The 18,746-nt window shown below is 41.8% G+C and overlaps 1 protein-coding gene across 1 annotated transcript; it reads right to left on the bottom strand.

Annotated features, from left to right (window-relative positions):
- Window positions 1–7,642: 7,642 nt before the first annotated feature.
- Window positions 7,643–15,603, bottom strand: polr3f (polymerase (RNA) III (DNA directed) polypeptide F). The gene is made up of 9 exons (XM_048248016.1): window positions 15,402–15,603; window positions 14,771–14,888; window positions 14,396–14,463; window positions 14,037–14,104; window positions 12,718–12,830; window positions 12,474–12,617; window positions 12,152–12,259; window positions 11,353–11,544; window positions 7,643–8,922 (listed from the first exon to the last, which is right to left on the bottom strand). The coding sequence occupies exons 1-9, from the start codon at window positions 15,455–15,457 to the stop codon at window positions 8,845–8,847; spliced, it is 945 nt and encodes a 314-aa protein (XP_048103973.1). The 5' UTR covers window positions 15,458–15,603; the 3' UTR covers window positions 7,643–8,844.
- Window positions 15,604–18,746: the final 3,143 nt, after the last annotated feature.

Below are 18,746 nucleotides of genomic sequence, written 5' to 3'. Positions count from 1 at the left end.
AGTAAGCACACAATGTGCCAACAACACACAGATGGGATGAATAAAAAACACATCTGGCTTTTGCTTTCTCTGTGCACAAGGTAGACTATGTCAGTTTGAGGTCATACTTTTGTCATAGTTCTTTAAACATACAGGGATCCCAACTTCAAGTATTAGTGTTTATTTACACACATCAAAACAAACACAAGTGTGTTTTTCCAAGTCAAAACACAAAATATAATTTCACTGAGACAAAACAAATCAGTCTACATCGGGTCGTCTCTCTCAAAATTCTGTCTACATCACATGCAATGTCCTAGTCCAAGGCACCAGGAAAAATATATTCTGGAATGACGTATCCAGGCCTGACATGACAATATCCCCACATGTAGACTGTTTTTTTGTCTGTTTTTTTCTCTTCTCACTCTTCCTGCTCACTCCATCGTACCCATTTTACATTACCTGTGGCTTATTTATAGTGCTTAGGCTGATTGCAAAGTGAACTAATTATCTAAAACAGTTTTCACATGAGAAAGTGTGCCAGAGAGTTGGCAAAATAGTGTAAATAATAGCCATTGTGCCTACAGTTGTGCAAAGTGTGTGTTACAAAATTGCAAACTGAGTGCAAAGCAGTGTTTGTGCTTTTAGTTTTGCAAACTCAGTGAGTGGTTTTGCCATTTGTGTGTAGAGTTTTGCAAAAAGAGCCATAGTTACAAAAAATGTGTTTAAGCATTCAGAAAAAACTGTAAGAGTTGACTATGTGGCTTAATCTACCGACATGGTGGAGCTGTCATTATGGTTTGTGTAGCCTACAAGGAGAGACACTTTGCTTACTGAAGGACCAGGAGGACAGAATTTTTAATGTAATTTAACATTACAAAGGGCCATTATTCTGTGTATTGGTGTTGCATTAAAGTTAATCATGATCTTGTCTTGTTCACCAGGATAATCTTCACTTGTATTTTAAGTGTATGTTTTAAAGGGCTTTCTGGCTTGTATTCAAAAGGCTTGAGATAGCTAACTCTTTTTTTTATCCCCATTGACAGATAGGATGGCCCTGTAAATATTCAGCACTGTGGTACCAGGAAAGAGTGACATTTTAAAGCATTATAGACTGCGTCATGGGACCTTTGGACACAGCCATGCCTTGCCTTGTAAGATCTCACATTTCAAGATAACACCCAGAAGCTACATCCCTTAACAAACCTCGTCTTTCATTTATCTGCGCAACAAACATAATTTATTCATTATTGTTCTATTAACCCTTAAAGGTGTAGGTTTTTGAACGTTCTAAGTTCCGCAACAATTGAAGGTTCTAAAATTCTGTGTTGAATTCAATGAACCCAGATATTCTTTAGAACGTTCATTTCTCAACATTCCCGTCACACCGGTGTGACGGTACTCCTTTAAGGGTTAAGTAGGACTCAAGTGCCTCTGCAGTGAGGAAGAGAGATGTCACTCTAAGATGCCTCTTCGAGTATATGGGAGAGAGTGGACAGAAGCTCATCTCTGATTACTGTGTAAGTATTGTTTCAAAGCAGGTTTGGGTCAGTTTAAAAGTATATATACTCTTTTGATCCTGTGAGGGAAATTTGGTCTCTGCATTTATCCCAATCTGTGAATTAGTGAAACACACTCAGCACACAGTGAACACACAGTGAGGTGAAGCACACACTAATCCCAACGCAGTGAGCTGCCTGCTACAGCGGTGCTCGGGGAGGTGCCTTGCTCAAGGGCACTTCAGCCGTTCCTACTGGTCTGGGTTTAAACCGGCAACCCTCTGGATAAACATATAACTAAACATATAACTAAACTGGATAAAGTATAAACATATAACTAAACTCCACTGTACAATAAAGACAGTAGAAGATAAGAAAGATAAGAAAACTAACAAAACTAAATACTAAATACACTGTATAAGTTAAATTAAGAAAGTCCAATGTGCTCGAGGGTGATCAAGCATAAGACGCTTGTAGTGACAGGGCCGGAACTGGTGGGGTGCTAAAGGGAGTTAGTGAGTGTCATGGTGAAGGTGCAAACAGTAGTCCAACCATAGTCCTTAGTTATGTGTGCCTGGCAAGGTGCTCAAGAGAGTGAGTGTCATGGTGAAGGTGCAAAAAGTAGTCCAACACTAGTCCAACAGTGCAACAGTGCAAGAGTAAGGTCTAGAGACCAGCATAAATATAAGCAAAAATAATATAGACAAATAGGAGAGTAAAGTATAATGTAGACAAGGTAAAATAAAAAAACTATTTCAGTGCAAGAACAGGTTGAGGTAATAGGGTTATAGCCATTCATTCATTCAGTATTGTATCAGAAGCCTGGCCGCAGCCATTGATAATGTGTGCTAATATAGCATGAAAAACAGTGTAGCAGTAAAACAGTAGTGAAAACATTAGGCTGTGTACAATAGTAAAACAGTAGTAAAGCAGTAGTGGGCAGTCAGTACTCAAAAAACATGGACATGGAGAGGGTGGAGAGGCAGACAGACTGAGCAGAGAAGTCTATCTCTCCTCTTCCCTTTAGTGAGGCATTGAACAGTTCAATGGCCCTAGGAACAAATTACTTCCTCAGCCTTTCAATTGTGCATGGCAGTGAGCGAAGTCTCCAGCTGATCAAGCTCTTTTGGTTTTTGATAGTGCTGTAGAGCGGGTGACATTCATTGTCCAAGATGTTGATCAGTTTGTTCAGGGTCCTTTTGTCAGATATTGAAGTGATGCACTCCAGTTCAGCTCCAACTACAGAGCCAGCTTTCCTTACCAGCCTGTCAAGTCGCCCAGCATCCTTCTTCTTTGTGCTTCCTCCCCAGCATACCACTGCATAGAAGAGGGCGCTGGCCACAACAGACTGATAGAACATCCTGAGGAGCTTGCTGCACACATTGAAAGACCGCAGCCTCCTCAGGAAGTACAGCCTGCTCTGTCCTTTCTTGTAGAGTGCATCAGTGTTGGCTGACAAGTCCAGTTTATTGTCCAGGTGGAGACCCAGATACTTGTAGGTGCTTACCACCTCCACATTGACCCCATCAATGGAGACTGGTAGCAGAGTGGGCTTAGACCTGCGGAAATCCACCACCATCTCCTTGGTCTTTGAAGTGTTGAGTTAAAGATGATTGAGTTTGTACCACTGCACAAAGTCCTCCACCAGGCTCCTGTACTCCTCCTCTTGCTCATCCCTGATACACCCCACAATTGCAGTATATCATCAGAAAACTTCTGCATGTGGCATGACTCGGTGTTGTAGCAGAAGTCAGATGTGTACAGGGTGAACAGGACTGGAGAGAGCACAGTTCCCTGTGGCGCTCCGGTGCTGCTGATCACAGTGTCAGAGGGGCAGTTCTTCAGTCTGAACCACAATTTTTCCTTAATATACCATGAAAAGTAAAGAAAAATCCGCACACTCAAGTCTTTGCAAACAAGTTTTTTTACTCTATGTGCAAGCTTCTTCAGGCAGAGTAAACACCTTAATATACCATAAAAGGGGCACTGAGATCGTCATTCTGCTCTTACTTAAACTGGTATTAATAGGGCCACAAATAGGACTCCATACAAACATTACATACAAATGCTACATACAGACACCTCCAAACATCAAGAGAAATTGTATAGTGCATACAACTCATATTTAGTAAACAAAGGAGCTTACAGTTGAGTTTTATTCTCTTGTCCTGTCCTTGAGTTTCAGACGCTCCCTGGAGAGAACTGGCCGGACTTGTTCTGTATCAGGAGGTGAAGTTGTGTTGATACTATCAACAGCAAAACAATTGATCTTGTCATGAATGTTAATTATTTCCTCTCCATTCATTAATTTCTCCTCTAGGTATAGTTATTCAGCATGTACTGCATGAATGAAAATAACACCGATGTCAGAATTCAGGTCTCACTCTTCCTCTCTCTTGGACTTCCCTCTAAATTAATGTAAGTGTATGTAGGGCATTCGTTTACTCTATGTATCTTGTGTTTCTGTGTTTGTGCATGGTATGTTAGTGTGTTTTGAGGAGGTGTGCATGTAAGTGACCGAGGTGGCCAACCAAACGAGTAGGGATGTGGGCTAGGGGATGCAGGTGGAAAATAACTAACAGGAAATGCTTTCAGTTCATAAGTGTTTAGATATTTACTTGTTCAACCAGTTTTCAAAAGTAGTGGTCAAAAGAAGCTAACATTTTTATTCAATACCATATTCAGCAAACCATAACTTGGCAAATATTCAACTCTGGGCCGAATACATGGATCAACGGTTGGAAATGGGCACTGAGATCACCATTCTGCTCCTACATTAAACTGCTATAAATAGTGCCACAAATAGGACTCCATACAAACATTACATACAAATGTTATATACAGATACCTCCAAACCTCAAGATAAATTGTATAGTGCAAACAACTCATATTTAGTAAACAAAGGAGCTTACAGTTGAGTTTTATTCTCTTGTCATGTCCTGGCCGGACTTGTTCTGTATCATTAAGTTGTGTTGATACTATCAACAGCAAAACAACTGATCTTGTCAAGAATGTTGATTATTTCCTCTCCATTCATTCATTTCTCCTCTAGGTATAGTTATACAGCATGTACTGCATGAATGAAAATAAACGTGTTCCAGGTCACACTTTTCCTCTCTATTGGTCATCCCTCTAACTGTCCATACAGTGTCTATATGGCATGTGTCGTATGCCTTGTGTTTCTGTGTATAAGCATGTACATGTGTGCATGTGTATGTTAGTGTACTTTGATGAGGCGTTTGTGACAACACAACAGTAAATGTGAATTTATTCCACTATAACTAATTACTACAGTTAACAGTTGCGTCTTGCTATCTTTGCCATAAGCTGGTTCTGGAAAGTCACTGTCAGTAAACACCACAGCTTCTTCTCATTTCTCTTACTGGTCAAACCTCCATCCATTCCTTCCTTTCTTGTGTCCTATTCCGTCCTCCAAATCAAAATGTGAAGGAAAAGAACTTACTGGGGGTCAGTGTGTGTGTGTGTGTGTGTGTGTGTGTGTGTCACACACAGTGTGTGGTGGACCTGATGTGTAGACAGGGAGAGATGTACAGTATGTGAAATAGAACATGATGATTATGGTGATTGAGATTATATAGCATTTGTGTTAAAACTAATAAATGTAATGTAAACATACATAAACACCATCATAGCACCGGATATACAATATTTCATCTGCGATGATCATGTCTTTCATTTGTCTTTGTTTCAAAATAAAGGCCATTTGTAGTTTGTGTGTCATTTGTATGAATTAGAGATGAGATAGACTGTTGACTTTGCAGAGCTTTTCTAATTGGTTACCAACAATGTATATAAAAAAGAAAATGGCTGACAACTAGCCTCTCCATGGTCTTCAACACGTGCCATGTTAATGCTGCTGGTCTTTGCAGTTTCCCTGTTTGCCACTAGGGGCACTTGTAAGCACTCTCTACACTGGCATGCCTTTGCAGTTTCCCTGTTTGCCACTAGGGACACTCTTCAGCTCTCTCTACACTGGCATGCCTTTGCAGTTTCCGTTTGCCACTAGAGGCACTCTTCAACACTCTCTACACAGGCATGCCTTTGCAGTTTCCCTGCTTGCCACTAGGGACACTCTTCAGTACTCTCTACACAGGCATGCCTTTACAGTTTGCAGTTCTCCCCTTAGATATTAAAAAGCTAGATACTGCATTGGGCTCCAGAACATCTGTATATTATGGTGGGGGCAACAATCACTGGAGGCCAATAGAGAAACATGTGTCTCTGATTGGAAATCCGACAGGTGTCTCTGATTGCCGGCAAGTGTTGTTCATAGACAGTAAGGTGTTGGCCCCCAGCAATATGGCGACCTTGGTCACGTCTGCCACTTAATAAATAACTCGACGACAATGCAGCATCTAGCTTTCTAATATCTATGGTTCTCCTCTAGAGGCGCTCTTAAAGATAATAAATACTTTATTTATCCCGAGGGACATTTTGGGAAGGGAACCGTACACACCACCAGGACAATGAAATAAGAATAAATAAAATATCAGATTTACATAATGACAGAGTGGAGAGCTTTTAGAGTCCGATGGCTGCTGGTAAAAAAAATACCTTTTATGTCTCTGAGTGGAACTGTTGGGGTAGATCAGCCTGCCACTGAAGGAGCACTTCAGCTCAACAACCTTGTCTCAGTGGATGAGAGGCTATAGGCAAAGTCCTTTTAGGCAAGTCCCTCCACTCCGCAGCCATATTGCAACGTGTTTTGGGCACTTATCGGGCATCCATTTCGGGTAAAACTGCACTTGCACAATGCTCCACAAATCAGGACACACCAACCTCGCTCCAGCAGCGAGATCACAACACGACTGGCACGATGTATTCAGAACATACCACAGGATTGGCACAATGTATTCACATGTCAACTTTTGGCGGTGGAAGGGGGGGAATATGTGTAGACGACTGCCATGTTTGCGTTACGAACTAACCCCGTACATGTCAGAATCCAGGGGCCTATTGCACAAAAGCAGAATTAAGACATCCGGGATAAGTTACTGAGCTGCGCTCAATGAATCTAAAACAAGAGCGTACAGGCTTAATTGGTTGCACAAAGACCAAGCCAGGATGAGCAGACACGGATTCATCAAGCCAGGTGAAACCTATCCTGGATAAGTGCGCGCTCACGGCTCCCTCAAATAGACCCCGCCACCGATCACAGATTCTCCATGGCAACTAGCGGCTTCATTGCTTCTTCTACGGTGTGAAGTAGGTAGCGATAGCCTTTTCACAACAGCAACACCTCTGTTTAGGAGAATATTGCAGCTAGAGCCGCGACCACCACGCGGGAAATGGTTAGGCACTCCCGTGATGTCATATTGTCGCATGACAGGTCAGGAATGGTGAGTATGTAAGAGTTAATTAATGATCACAAACGTTTAAATAATGACAGTGGGTCTAGGTATATGTGATAACAATGTGTAGTGGGCAGTGGAATAACTATTGGTTTCTGTTTGTGGTGACTGCTGACTGAGATAAGGGATGAGATTAAATAGATCCTGGAATTTAGCCTGGTCTGGAGCAGGCTAGCTCCACAGAATAAATCGCCATGGTAACTTATACCATAACATATCCTGCTGCCCCCATCCCGCTTTTGTGCAACTGGATCACAGATAAATTGAGCCAGGATAACCAAGATATCCCGGCTTAATCCCTTATCCTAGTTTTGTGCAATAGGCCCCAGGTCTTTATTTACTCTATGTAGCTTGTGCTTCTGCATGGAATGTTAATGTGTTTTGAGGAGGCGTGCATGCATGTAAGTGAAAGAGGCAAATATTTTCTTATATGTTGAAATATTTTGAAAAATACATGGAAATATGTGTATTTAACAGATGGAAATATATTTATTTAACAAAGATGTTCTTATACTGGAATGTGTTCAAGCTGCATATATGTGATTGTTATTTTTCTCTATTGCTAGGTTGACATAGTGGTTGTTGCTAGAGAATTGAGATGGTTGCCAAAGTGTTGCTAAGGCACATGTGGCACATGTGCTTGCTATGACAAATAAAGTGGTTGCTATGATGGTTGCTAGGGTAATCATCTTGGTTGCTATGGATGTTGATGGAGAGTTTAATGAAGTGTTTCTATTCCATTTGTGCCAATGTCAGCTTTGGCTGCATAAAACACACTACCGGTAATCAAACTGTTTTCACCTCAGCAATCATTTGTCATATTTATTCTTTAGACATTTTCCACCAGCAGTCAAAAACAGTGATTTGCCAAAATCAAGCTGAAATGAGGGCAGTGTTGGCACCGCAGAAACCCACCACCTCTTATCTTGATGCCAGTAGAAAAAAAAAGAAATCTTCTGAGTAAGTTTCCATGTGTCACCCGACCCTGGTTTTATCTTCCACATCTAACAGTCTTCTCAAAAATGTGCCCGGTGTTCTCCTATTTCTCTCTCCATCAACACCAGATTCACAGGACACAAAATGATATTCACGTCTCAAAACATGTCCATGGTGAAGTCCAATGGGAGAAAATCCCACAGCATTGAATCATCTGGCTTCCATTTCTGGATCACATTTCTGTGTGAGTGCTTCAAAAAGCAGGTTGACAGTTTAGATTTATGTGTGAGCTTCTACTAGCAGGTTTATAATTTAAGATTTCTGTGCGAGTGCTTCAACAAGCAGATTTATAGTTTAAATGTCTGTGTGAGTGCAAGCTCAAGTTCTAAAATGCTAACTTTCCAAGTCGGCTCCAACCACTGAGCACCACGCTCAAGTTCATGACACAGCACTTGTGGAAACAAGAACTGGTGAACTAAAACAGAAACTCCTTAAAAATCTGTCCTGTTAATGTTCACTACGACCAAGATCAGAGCAGATCCTTAGCATTGATCCCGGTCCTTGGTCCTGGACTAACTGGACATGAACTTTTGACCCCACAGTGATGACAAATTATTCAGACATCACATCAAACAAATCAAGCCTCCTCTGATTACAGACCCCCAACTGTGATCTGGTCACAGACCCTCAACTCTGATCTGGTTATAGAACTCTGACTCTGATCGGGTAGGGACAGCTGCTACCATCTGATGGGTCGTCTTATGAACAATTCAACTGAAAATAGCCACTGGAAAGGCTGAATTTCTATTTTTGTGTTTTCTTTTTCATTATTTAGTTATTTTCTTAGTTTGTGTTGGTATGTTGCTATAAGGCATTTGAGGTTCAAGTGTAGGTCAGTTTAAATAAAAGATCCCCACTGATGCATTGAAGTGTTCGTTTCATATGTTTGTCATCAAACAATCAAACAAAAAAAATACAGCAAAGGAAACTCAAGTTCTTTCTCCACAGAGAAAATACAGGAAGGGGAGGGACTAGGGGAAATGCTGGAAGATATTTGGTCAAAAGTCCAGCCATTCAGACATGTAGATGCAGTTTGACGGCGAGATTTCTCCTCCCTCGTGACAATCATCAAACACCTGGAAAACAACAGAAAATTAACCCTTTGAGATTTTTTTTTTTTTTTCATTCCAGAATTATACTGTTGAGATCAAGAATTGACCTGTTGCTAAGCGCCACCCTTAGAACGCTGATGAGCCAATGACAGTCCAGCCTCAACGGGACTCGGACATCAGCTCGGACAACTCCATAGGAAACAACAGGGAGGAGGCATAAAATGACAAATTAATGGTTATTTATGGAGTTTATTAACTCAAAAACCCCTGACTGATAACCATGGTCAAACGTTTTACATGGGGGATGTGTAATACTGATGGCCGGTACTCCGAGAGGCTATAAAACGGGGTATATTTTCATCAACAGTAGCCTACTGTAGCCTACAGGACGTCTCGTCGCGTTTGCAACAGCTCTCGTCGCGTTTGCAGGACGCGTTTGCATCAGCTCGACGTAATGTAGGCTACTAAGCCAACAACATGGGCACAGGTTCCCTGTTAAATCCCAAGATGAAAATGCTCATTAACCAACTACTATATTCTTACTACATCAAATATTAACGTAACCTAACATATCTTAGTATCAATCTTCCACTAGCTAGCTAGCTAGCATTAACGTCAGTGGTTTTTGCACGGTGATTTGCACGGCTACTCGCCACAACTGCTTGTCACCTTGTATGTATTCTAAAGTTTTGAATACACCCCCTCCATAGCATAATTAAGTCCCTTTTGATAGCTTCTGGAGGAAAGCAAGTCCTTTATCGACCAAAACGTCCTCAAAGCCTACTTTCATATACTGTCAGCTGCCATTGTCCACAATGTATTTCTAATCAAGTCTGGTTTGTTTGTCCGAGTTCACACGGTAACAATGGGGGGCGGAGCTTAGCGACAGGTCAATTGACATTAACTACCATTCATATAGGTGGCTAATGATCATTATTACATCACCACAGGGAACCTTCAACTGGCAACCTTCAGCTGGCAACCTTCTGATTATTAGATTACGTTGTTTTGTTCATCACACACCTCAAAATGGAATACACCATGTTCACCAGTTGCACAGGTGTACACACAAACACACACACACACACAGGAAGTACACACAAACACAGGGAGTACACACAAACACACACACAGGGAGTACACACAAACACACACACACAGGAAGTACACACAAACACACACACACACACACACACACACACACACACACACAGGAAGTACACACAAACACACACACAGGGAGTACACACAAACACACACACACAGGGAGTACACACAAACAGGAAGTACACACAAACACACACACAGGGAGTACACACAAACACAGGGTAACCCCATCAGCCTCAAGACCCTGTGGACATCCTGTGTGTGTTTGTGTTTACTCCCTTAGTGTGTTTGTGTTTACACCCTAAAGTAGCCTACTGTCAAATCAATTGGGAAAGGTTCAATATAAGCAACCAAACAACCATTTAGTGCACACAGGGCTCAAGATGACAGCTCTCAACCACGTGAGCTTAGATGTCTTAACGAGGAAATTAGCCAATTTTGCTAGTAACAAGCTGCGATCAACTAGTTTCCTAGCAGCATGTAAGTGGTGTAATTGGTTTAAAAAAAAAAAAAAAAACATGGAAAAAAAAAAAAAAGGTGGCTAATGATCAATATTACATCACTACATTTTAAAATATACTTGGTTGGCTAATAATGTGAAAGAGGCCTGCTGAGCAGTTCCGGATGATATCCTTCAGCAATGCCTCAGCGCCGCACCATTGTAGCCTGCTCATACCGAAACCTAAACACGCCTCTTTCATAAGCCTTTCCTCCCTCGTTGAGTTCGACATGGGTCTCAATACACATACGCAAAGTCTAAAATTCACTTAAGCTTGAATGCTGTAATTGGCTATAACAGTGTTTCTCAAAGTGTGGTCTGCAAGCTATCCCTAGTGGTCCGCGAGTACATGTGGTAAAATATCATATAGATGAGGTGTTTGTAATATTGAACCAACTCCTGCAACACTGCGTCAGTTTACAGTTCAAAACTGGGATACGAAACAATTAAGTCATCAAAACGGATTTAGTTAGAGGAAAACCAAAGTCCTTTAGTTAGGTGGTCCATGATGTTTTCTCTTTATTTCTAATACTTTTAAATTAAGAAAATAAATCAATAATAATAACAAAAATAAATAATAATAATTATATTATATTATATTATATATATCTCAATTCATTGTATCAACCAGAATGGACTTTTATAGTTCTCTGGATTAGCATTTATCACAGGGTACACACACACATACACATGGACTGCAATGGGGTTACCTGACACACACACACAGACACCCACAGAGTCATGTGTACTGGACAAAGTCCGCAGGGCGTCTAGACAAGGCGTGTAGGCTGGATGATGGGGTTATATCACACTCACACACACACAAACCCACTCACACACACACGTACCGGACAGAGTCCGCAGGGCGTCTTGACGAGGCCGGTGGGCTGGATGATGGGGTTGACTCCGCGGTAGAGCTTCATCTGGCCGTCCACGCTGCCCACGGTGCCCTCCTTGGCAGCGATGATGGTCATCTCCACTTTCCCGTCGAAGATCAGCGTGTTCAGGATCGTCTCAATGTCCTCCATGGACAGGTCCACCTGAAGAGAGGAGAGAGGAGAGGAGAGGAGAGGAGGAAAGGAAAGGAGAGGAGAGGAGGAGAAGAGAGGAGGAGAGAGGAGAAGAGAGGAGAGGAGAGAGGAGAAGAGAGGAGAGGAGAGAGGAGAAGAGAGATGATAAGAGAGGAGAAGAGAGATGATAAGAGAGGAGGAGATGAGAGGAGGAGAGAGGAGAAGAGAGATGAGAAGATAGGAGGAGAGGAGGAGAGAGGAGAGGAAAGGAGAGGACAAGAGAGGAGAGGAGAAGAGAGGAAAGGAGAGGAGAAGAGAGGAAAGGAGAGGAGAAGATAGGAGAAGAGAGGAAAGGAGAGGAGAAGAGAGGAGAAGAGAGGAGAAGAGAGGAGAGGAGAGGAGAAGAGAGGAGAAGAGGGTATTGTCACACTTGTGTGTGAGTGTGTGTTCATGTGAGTCTGTGTGCGTGCGTGTGAGAGCATGCGTGTTTGTGTGAGTGAGTGTGAGTGGGAGTTAGTGTGTGTGTTAATGTGTGAGTGTGTTAATGTGCGAGTTTGTGTGTAAGTGTGTAATCTGGCCTTCTTGATGCCCAGCTTTGAGATGTACTTCTAGTGTGTGTGTGTGTGTGTGTTCTTGCCTTGCTGATGCCCAGCTCTGAGATGTACTTCCAGACCTCGTGGGATGTGGCGAAGGAGCTGTTCCTCTGGACCATCGGAGACTGCTTACTGTCTCTAGCCGCTTCCGCCTAAACACACACACACACACACACACACACACACACACACACATTATACCTATAACCCGACCCAGGGAGAGAAGGATATTGCAATATTGCAAGAAATAAATCACTCACTTGCACACACACAGTCAGTCAGTCAGTCAGACACACACACTTCAATATCTCGAACCTTGCTCTGCAGGTGTGTGTGTGTGTGTGTGTGTGTGTGTGTCCTTCTCACCTTGCTCTGCAGGAACTTGAAGCATTGTTGGTTCAGAACCTCCACAAACTCTGACTCAAAGTCCTGGTCACTGTACCAGGCCCCACCCGTCACCGAACGGTCCGGCTGCAGGTTATACAGCATGTACACCTTCTTCTTGGATGCCTGCCACACACACACCCACACGTTATATACAGCATGTACACACACACACCTTCTTGGAGGCCTGCGCCACACACCCACACAATCAGCTGTATTAACTTACAGCGACAGATTTGACAGCCTTGATGAGCTTCTTGCTCTCCAGGTTCTTGAGGATCTTGTTGATCTCGGTGAGAGGGAGGTTGCTCTTGAACCGGATGTCTCTGCTCCAGATGCCTGGCACCGAGGACCGTGAACATGACGAAATGATTAGAGTGTTACTAACGGAACATAACAATACGAGTAGAACGTTACTAATAGAACATCCCAAATGTGACTCAACATACACATTGGGTGTGTTCGAAACGGGTAAAGTTGCTGCCTTTTAAGATATCTAACTGGGGAGCAAGGCAGCAAGTGCGGTTCGAAACCGAAAAAACAAATTCTGCTGCCTTTTAAGATATCTTAGAATTCCCAAATAACGGTCATTTTTGAAGGCAGCATCGATGCACACTTCATGCTGCCTCCTACCCATAATCCCTTGCGGCAACGTCTGAAACAGCTGTGAAAGGTAAACAAACATGGCGGATGACATCGGTAATGGCTGCTGAATCTGTTTAAAATGTCATTTGTGTGATCAAATTTTGCTTAGATTTGCAGATTACAGATTAGAAATAAACAATTTACTATCTGATTATGCCATTGTTGTAACCATTAATAGCGTCTGGTCTGATATATCTGCCGGCCGTAAAACTAATTTATACCGTTAGCCTGCTAGCTTACGTAAGCTAATTTAGTTTAACGTCAGGCCTTTGCTAACGTCATACCGTAGTGTTAACCAAAGATTCTAGAGTGCTACGCTCATTTTTAAAAGATGCATTTAATCCAAAGTCATGTCTAGTGAGACAGCTCTCTATGTAGGGAGGGAGGCAGTAGGCAGCTGTCTCCCGTTTGGAACACACCCATTGACTCTCAAGGGTTGTGTGTGTGTGTAGTATCCACAAAACAAAAAGAGTAAGCATTTGACGAATTGGGTATGTGCAGTAAAACAAACACAAACAAACAAACAAACAACTAGGTTTAGCAACCTTTGTTAGAGTGTTACTAACGGTACATAAAGATACGAGTAGAACGTTACTAATAGAACATCCCAACACACTGTTAACTAATGCTAACTAATTGCTGTAAGACGCTTTGGATAAAAGGTGTCTGCGAAATGAATTTGCCATGACTTGTCTATTAGGCCCACCATTTTTCTGCATTTTTTTTTAGGACCAATGTTTTTCTGTCTCCAGACCCCAAATGTGACGCAACATACACATTGACTCTCAAGGGTTGTGTGTGTGTGTGTAGTATCCACAAAACAAAAAAAAGTAAGCATTTGACAAATTGGGTATGTGCAGTAAAACAAACACCAACAAACAAACAAACAGGTTTAGCAACCTTTGTTTCCGGCATCTTCTATGACCTGATAGACCAGCTTCTCCTGGTTATCTGAGCCCTTCATCTTGCTGTAGAGAGAGGACATCAGCCATTAGGCAGTGGGGCCAGGCTCTAGCCATAACAGTCAACCTTCCATTATTTATCCGCTTTTTCCCCCATGTATTTTAACATTTTCCCATTCTAATAATTTCCTGTAAATACCCCACATTTCAACACTCCGTCTCAAACATAAGTCCAAAGCCCAACGTTGACATGCATGGCTGTAATAGATGGTTGGCTCTAGACCTGAGGATTATTTGTTGGGTCGAGACCTGAGGGTTGTGTGTTGGCTTTAGATCTGAGAATAGTATTTTTTTCACCTTGTCGACTGGTTGTCTTTCATTCTATAGAGGAGACCGTTACTGTTCCTCAGGAGGTCCAGCTGACCCTGTAAACATATAAACACACAGACACACACATATATATAGCAATATGATTACCTCTAGCACGTCAGAAATCGGATCAGACCAAAGTCATCAGCTTTGAAACATATGTGTTGCTGTTACAGAATACCTTGGAAACCAGCAGACAGCATGAATCAGTAGAAGCAATGTTAAGATAAACGAACACAACACTGAACACGTTCGGCCTTTCTGCTCAACATGGACATCTAGGCACATACCTAGTATGACCTACTTATCAGGACATTGCCATGGCTTTTAAAGTTAACCTAAACTAAACGTAAGGATCCTTACCACCGACAGCAACCTGTTGATGGCCATGGCCCGCTGCTGAGGCTCCACGTGCGGCATGTCATTCTGGATCACCAGGTCTGTAATTCCGTGCGGGAACTGTGCACACAACTCCTTAATCCTTATGAACAACAATAGGATACAGGACATACGATACAGATACGTATATATCAACGATCAACAGAAATATTTTTCAATGGGTCCAAAAGACACATGACTCATGTTAGGAATTGCAGTTACATATAATCGTAAACATAACCTGACCGAGCATCCAAAAGTGAGACGCTGACTTTTGAGTGTAACGTTAATTTGGCAGTTAATCTAATAAACGCGTAATGGGGCATAAAGACGTATCTTCTCCCCGTGAATATTGAGCGATTTCTACCTAAAAACACCTGACTGCATCTTAGCAAACGAGCTAGCATTACATCAACGTAAAGCGTTTGGCAATACGTCCATAATTCACTCAACTCACAAACTCTAAGGATTATAGTCATTCAAAACACGATATTGCTGGATATGTGTCCTTGCAAACACGTCTACGTTCAGAAAATGTTTAGCTAACTGGTTGGCTAGCCTTAGCCTGACTTGTGGCAAGCTATCTAAACAATTCGGGCCGTAAGTGATATCTGACCTGTTCTCAATGTCCACTGGATCCGTAGATTCCTTTTTCACCTTCACATCCGCCATAGCTGGTAACGTTATGCTTTGGTAAAATCACATCAAAGACTATTTATTCTTGAAAGCCGTCAAGCGTCTGCGGTTCACCCATAAACGACACTGAATGAAAATTTCTGTCAACCATCAACATTTCAGCATGGCTACTTGGGTCCTTCACGTACGAGTGACGTAGTCGCTAAACTTTTAGAAGCCTATGGACAGCCTAATCAAAACATTTTAGGCGATTACCCTTATTATTATGATATTATTATTATTATTATCCTTCCTTCCTTCCTTCCTTCCTTCCTTCATAACCCCTCCTTCTAATTAATTTTGTGAAGGAACAATATAGACGGACACGCAGTCTCAGCTCTGCTTTTATTTATACTTCCTAAATCAAGCTGTTGGAGCGCCATCTATTGGGCGACTGATATCATTCTAACACAATTAAATCCAACTCATCCTAGGATATGAAAATTGAATTATGACCGACGCGCAGCAAAGCAACTGTAGGTGGCCGGAGACAGTTTTCTGTGAATATCTCGAGAACCGTAGGGCCTAGGAGGTCCACATTTTTTATGTATGTTGGTCTTAAGGGGGCATGTCAACCCATCCCATTACCACTTATTTCATGTATAGCGCCACCTAGTTAAAAATTAAAAAGCAAAAAAATTAGGTGTTTTCATCACAATATCTCTGGCTGACAAGGTCAAAACTGCACGAAATTAAAAGTGTAGGATCATTATGACACCCTCCGAATGCATGCCAAGTTCATGGGGGGCCTTACAATAAAATAATTTATGTGTACATTTAGTGACGTACACCAACAAGGATTCCCGGGACACTGAAAGACCGGGGTACACAAAACTTGGTGGGCATGTACCCCCACATGGATAGCATGGAACCGTCATTTTTCGTTTTGATCTGTAGCCCCCCCGCTGGACTGGACCCCCCGAAAGGAGGGTAGGGCAGACACAGTTCTCTGTGAATATCTTGAGAACTGTAGGGCCTCGGATGACACATTTTTTCCGTATGTTTGCCTCCAGGGGTCATGTTAACCCATTCCATGTGCACACATGTGCATAAACAGATACACACGCACACACATACATTTACAGTAATCATCATTATGACACATACTCACACAGTAGACATATGTACGCATGCATGCACATGCACAAACACACATACGCAGGCAAACACACAAGCACGCATTATACACACACACACACACACCCACACACATAAACATAAACTTGTACACGCACACATGCACACAATTCAAGAATTTTTCCCGTCATCTACTTCATGAATTTTTGGTCATTGATACCCGGGACACCGAACTTTGGTGGGTATGTAGCCCCACTAGACTTTTACGGAAATTTTTCATTTCGTCCCTGGGGAATGGACGCTTCCTACAAGGACTGTAATTTACCGCAGCGAACATCTAATAAGGATATAGGACGATGTTCACATGAAGTGTAATTCCCATTTCTTCTTGAAGCCGAAATAAATCTGAGGATGTTTATCGGACATGCTTGGTTTTACTGCAGATGCGTTAATCTTGTAATATCAATAAGGACCTAGGTAATGTTACCGTTAAGCGTTGGTTGAGTGATGGAGGCCCATTTGATTGATTGCATTTGTAGAAAACTATAAATGCGATTATACCAAGCAAATTGATAGCAGCACTGTTTGTATCTTTCGACTGTCATTTATTGCACGTGCTACAAAAATCATTCTGTGCAATGGAAGATTTACCAACGTTATTAACCCGGTCTGATACAGTTTTGCCTATACATGCGTGAGACTGAGATGCCTGTTTATTTTGTTTTAAGTCGTGCAGGGTGTGAGGGGAATCGATGTGCTTTGATTCCAGCTTGGTAGTTGTAGTGTGTGAAATTAAAAGCATGTGTGTGTGAAGTATCCAAACAATGACACCTTCATTTCATTATGGCTGCTTTAGCAACACACCTTAAGCTACTGTGTAGTGGGTCCCATTTAGAAGTGGCTACTTCATTCAAGGCTTTCCTTGACTCATGGAGCTGCGTGAATGTTATTACAACTTTTCGCCCGCGATATGGCAGTTTAAGTCCGGCTTGATACTGTAAGTGAAGCCATTGGTTTCAAAGGAAATTTTATTTGTGTCGCCAGCATAGCCTATTGACAATTTATGTTGTAAATAGGCCTACCTTATAATCCTACCTGTAGCTTAGGGAAGCTAACAGCTTTCTATTAGGATCTAGTTTGTTAGTTACCGTTTTGTCATAGCTCCCTGATGCATTTTTGCATTTAGAATAGCCAGAGCGTGTATATCTCAATCGGAAAATTAAACAATATCGGGTGCCTATGGACTAGGCTGGGTGAACCCAGCCGATCTGCCCGCTATTTATTTTTTGATTTCTTAAAAGATTGAGCTTGGTCTGATGAAAGCCAGACTAGCCATGGACCTCAGTTACACAATGCAAGGGAACATGAATCAGCCTATATTTGCACGAACAATAACGGACAAAAGCTCTTCAACTTTGGCCCGTTAAAATGTGTATGAACAGTCTAGCGACGCATTTCATCAAGGCCCATTTGGACATGTCAGTTATTTGCACCACTGGTTAGATGTAAAACAGCATTTCGTTTCAGACTACTGTTACTCAATTTGTGCATTAACAATAACGTTTCAGATTACTGTTACTTAATTTGTGCATTGACAATAAAGTATTACATGAACTAAAGATGACTAAAATCTTATGTAGAAGAAGAAACATTCACAAAAAATCCATCCATCCAAAAATGACCTTTGTTTTTGATAGCTGTTGAAAACGGCATGGAACTGACAGAGATGTTTTTGTTTATAAATACATACAAAATAAATAAATAAATAAATAAATAAATAAATAACATTATGCTGATACCTTTTGCTTTTCCCAAATACAATGTAGCCTACAGGTGTAAGTGACCTTTCATCAATCCAGTTGCAATGGATGAACTGTGATGAACTACCCTACTTGTGATTGTTTAGAGATTTTAAAGGTTTTATAACAATGCTACATCTTCTTTGGCTATTCTACAATCTATTCACCTTTTCAGCACCAGTAGGCTACTTTCTGTGCAGCCGCACACACACACTCAGGCATGCCAAACAAGCATACACAAAAGTTTCAAGAGTGGGGGATGGAGTAAAATATGGAGACAAATTGAAGTGTGATTTATTTTCGCGGAACGGATGTACAGGACTGAGCGGCGGTAATATTTTGTACCGCTATGCGGTACATCTAGTTTACATTGTATTTGTACTGACGATCATATGTTCTAAGCTAACATC

This window comes from Alosa alosa, chromosome 7, assembly GCF_017589495.1.
Source record: "Alosa alosa isolate M-15738 ecotype Scorff River chromosome 7, AALO_Geno_1.1, whole genome shotgun sequence".
NCBI lineage: Eukaryota > Metazoa > Chordata > Actinopteri > Clupeiformes > Clupeidae > Alosa > Alosa alosa.
This window is presented reverse-complemented; position numbering and strand designations above follow the sequence as displayed.

Coding starts and splice junctions, on each gene's coding strand:
- polr3f (XM_048248016.1), bottom strand. CDS start 15,457: ATGGCGGATGTGAAGGTGAAAAAGGAATCTACGGATCCAGTGGACATT. Junction 14,105..14,395: donor AAAGACAACCAGTCGACAAG/GTGAAAAAAATA, acceptor CTCTCTCTACAG/CAAGATGAAGGGCTCAGATA. Junction 8,923..11,352: donor CGCCCTGCGGACTCTGTCCG/GTACGTGTGTGT, acceptor GTTGTTTTCCAG/GTGTTTGATGATTGTCACGA.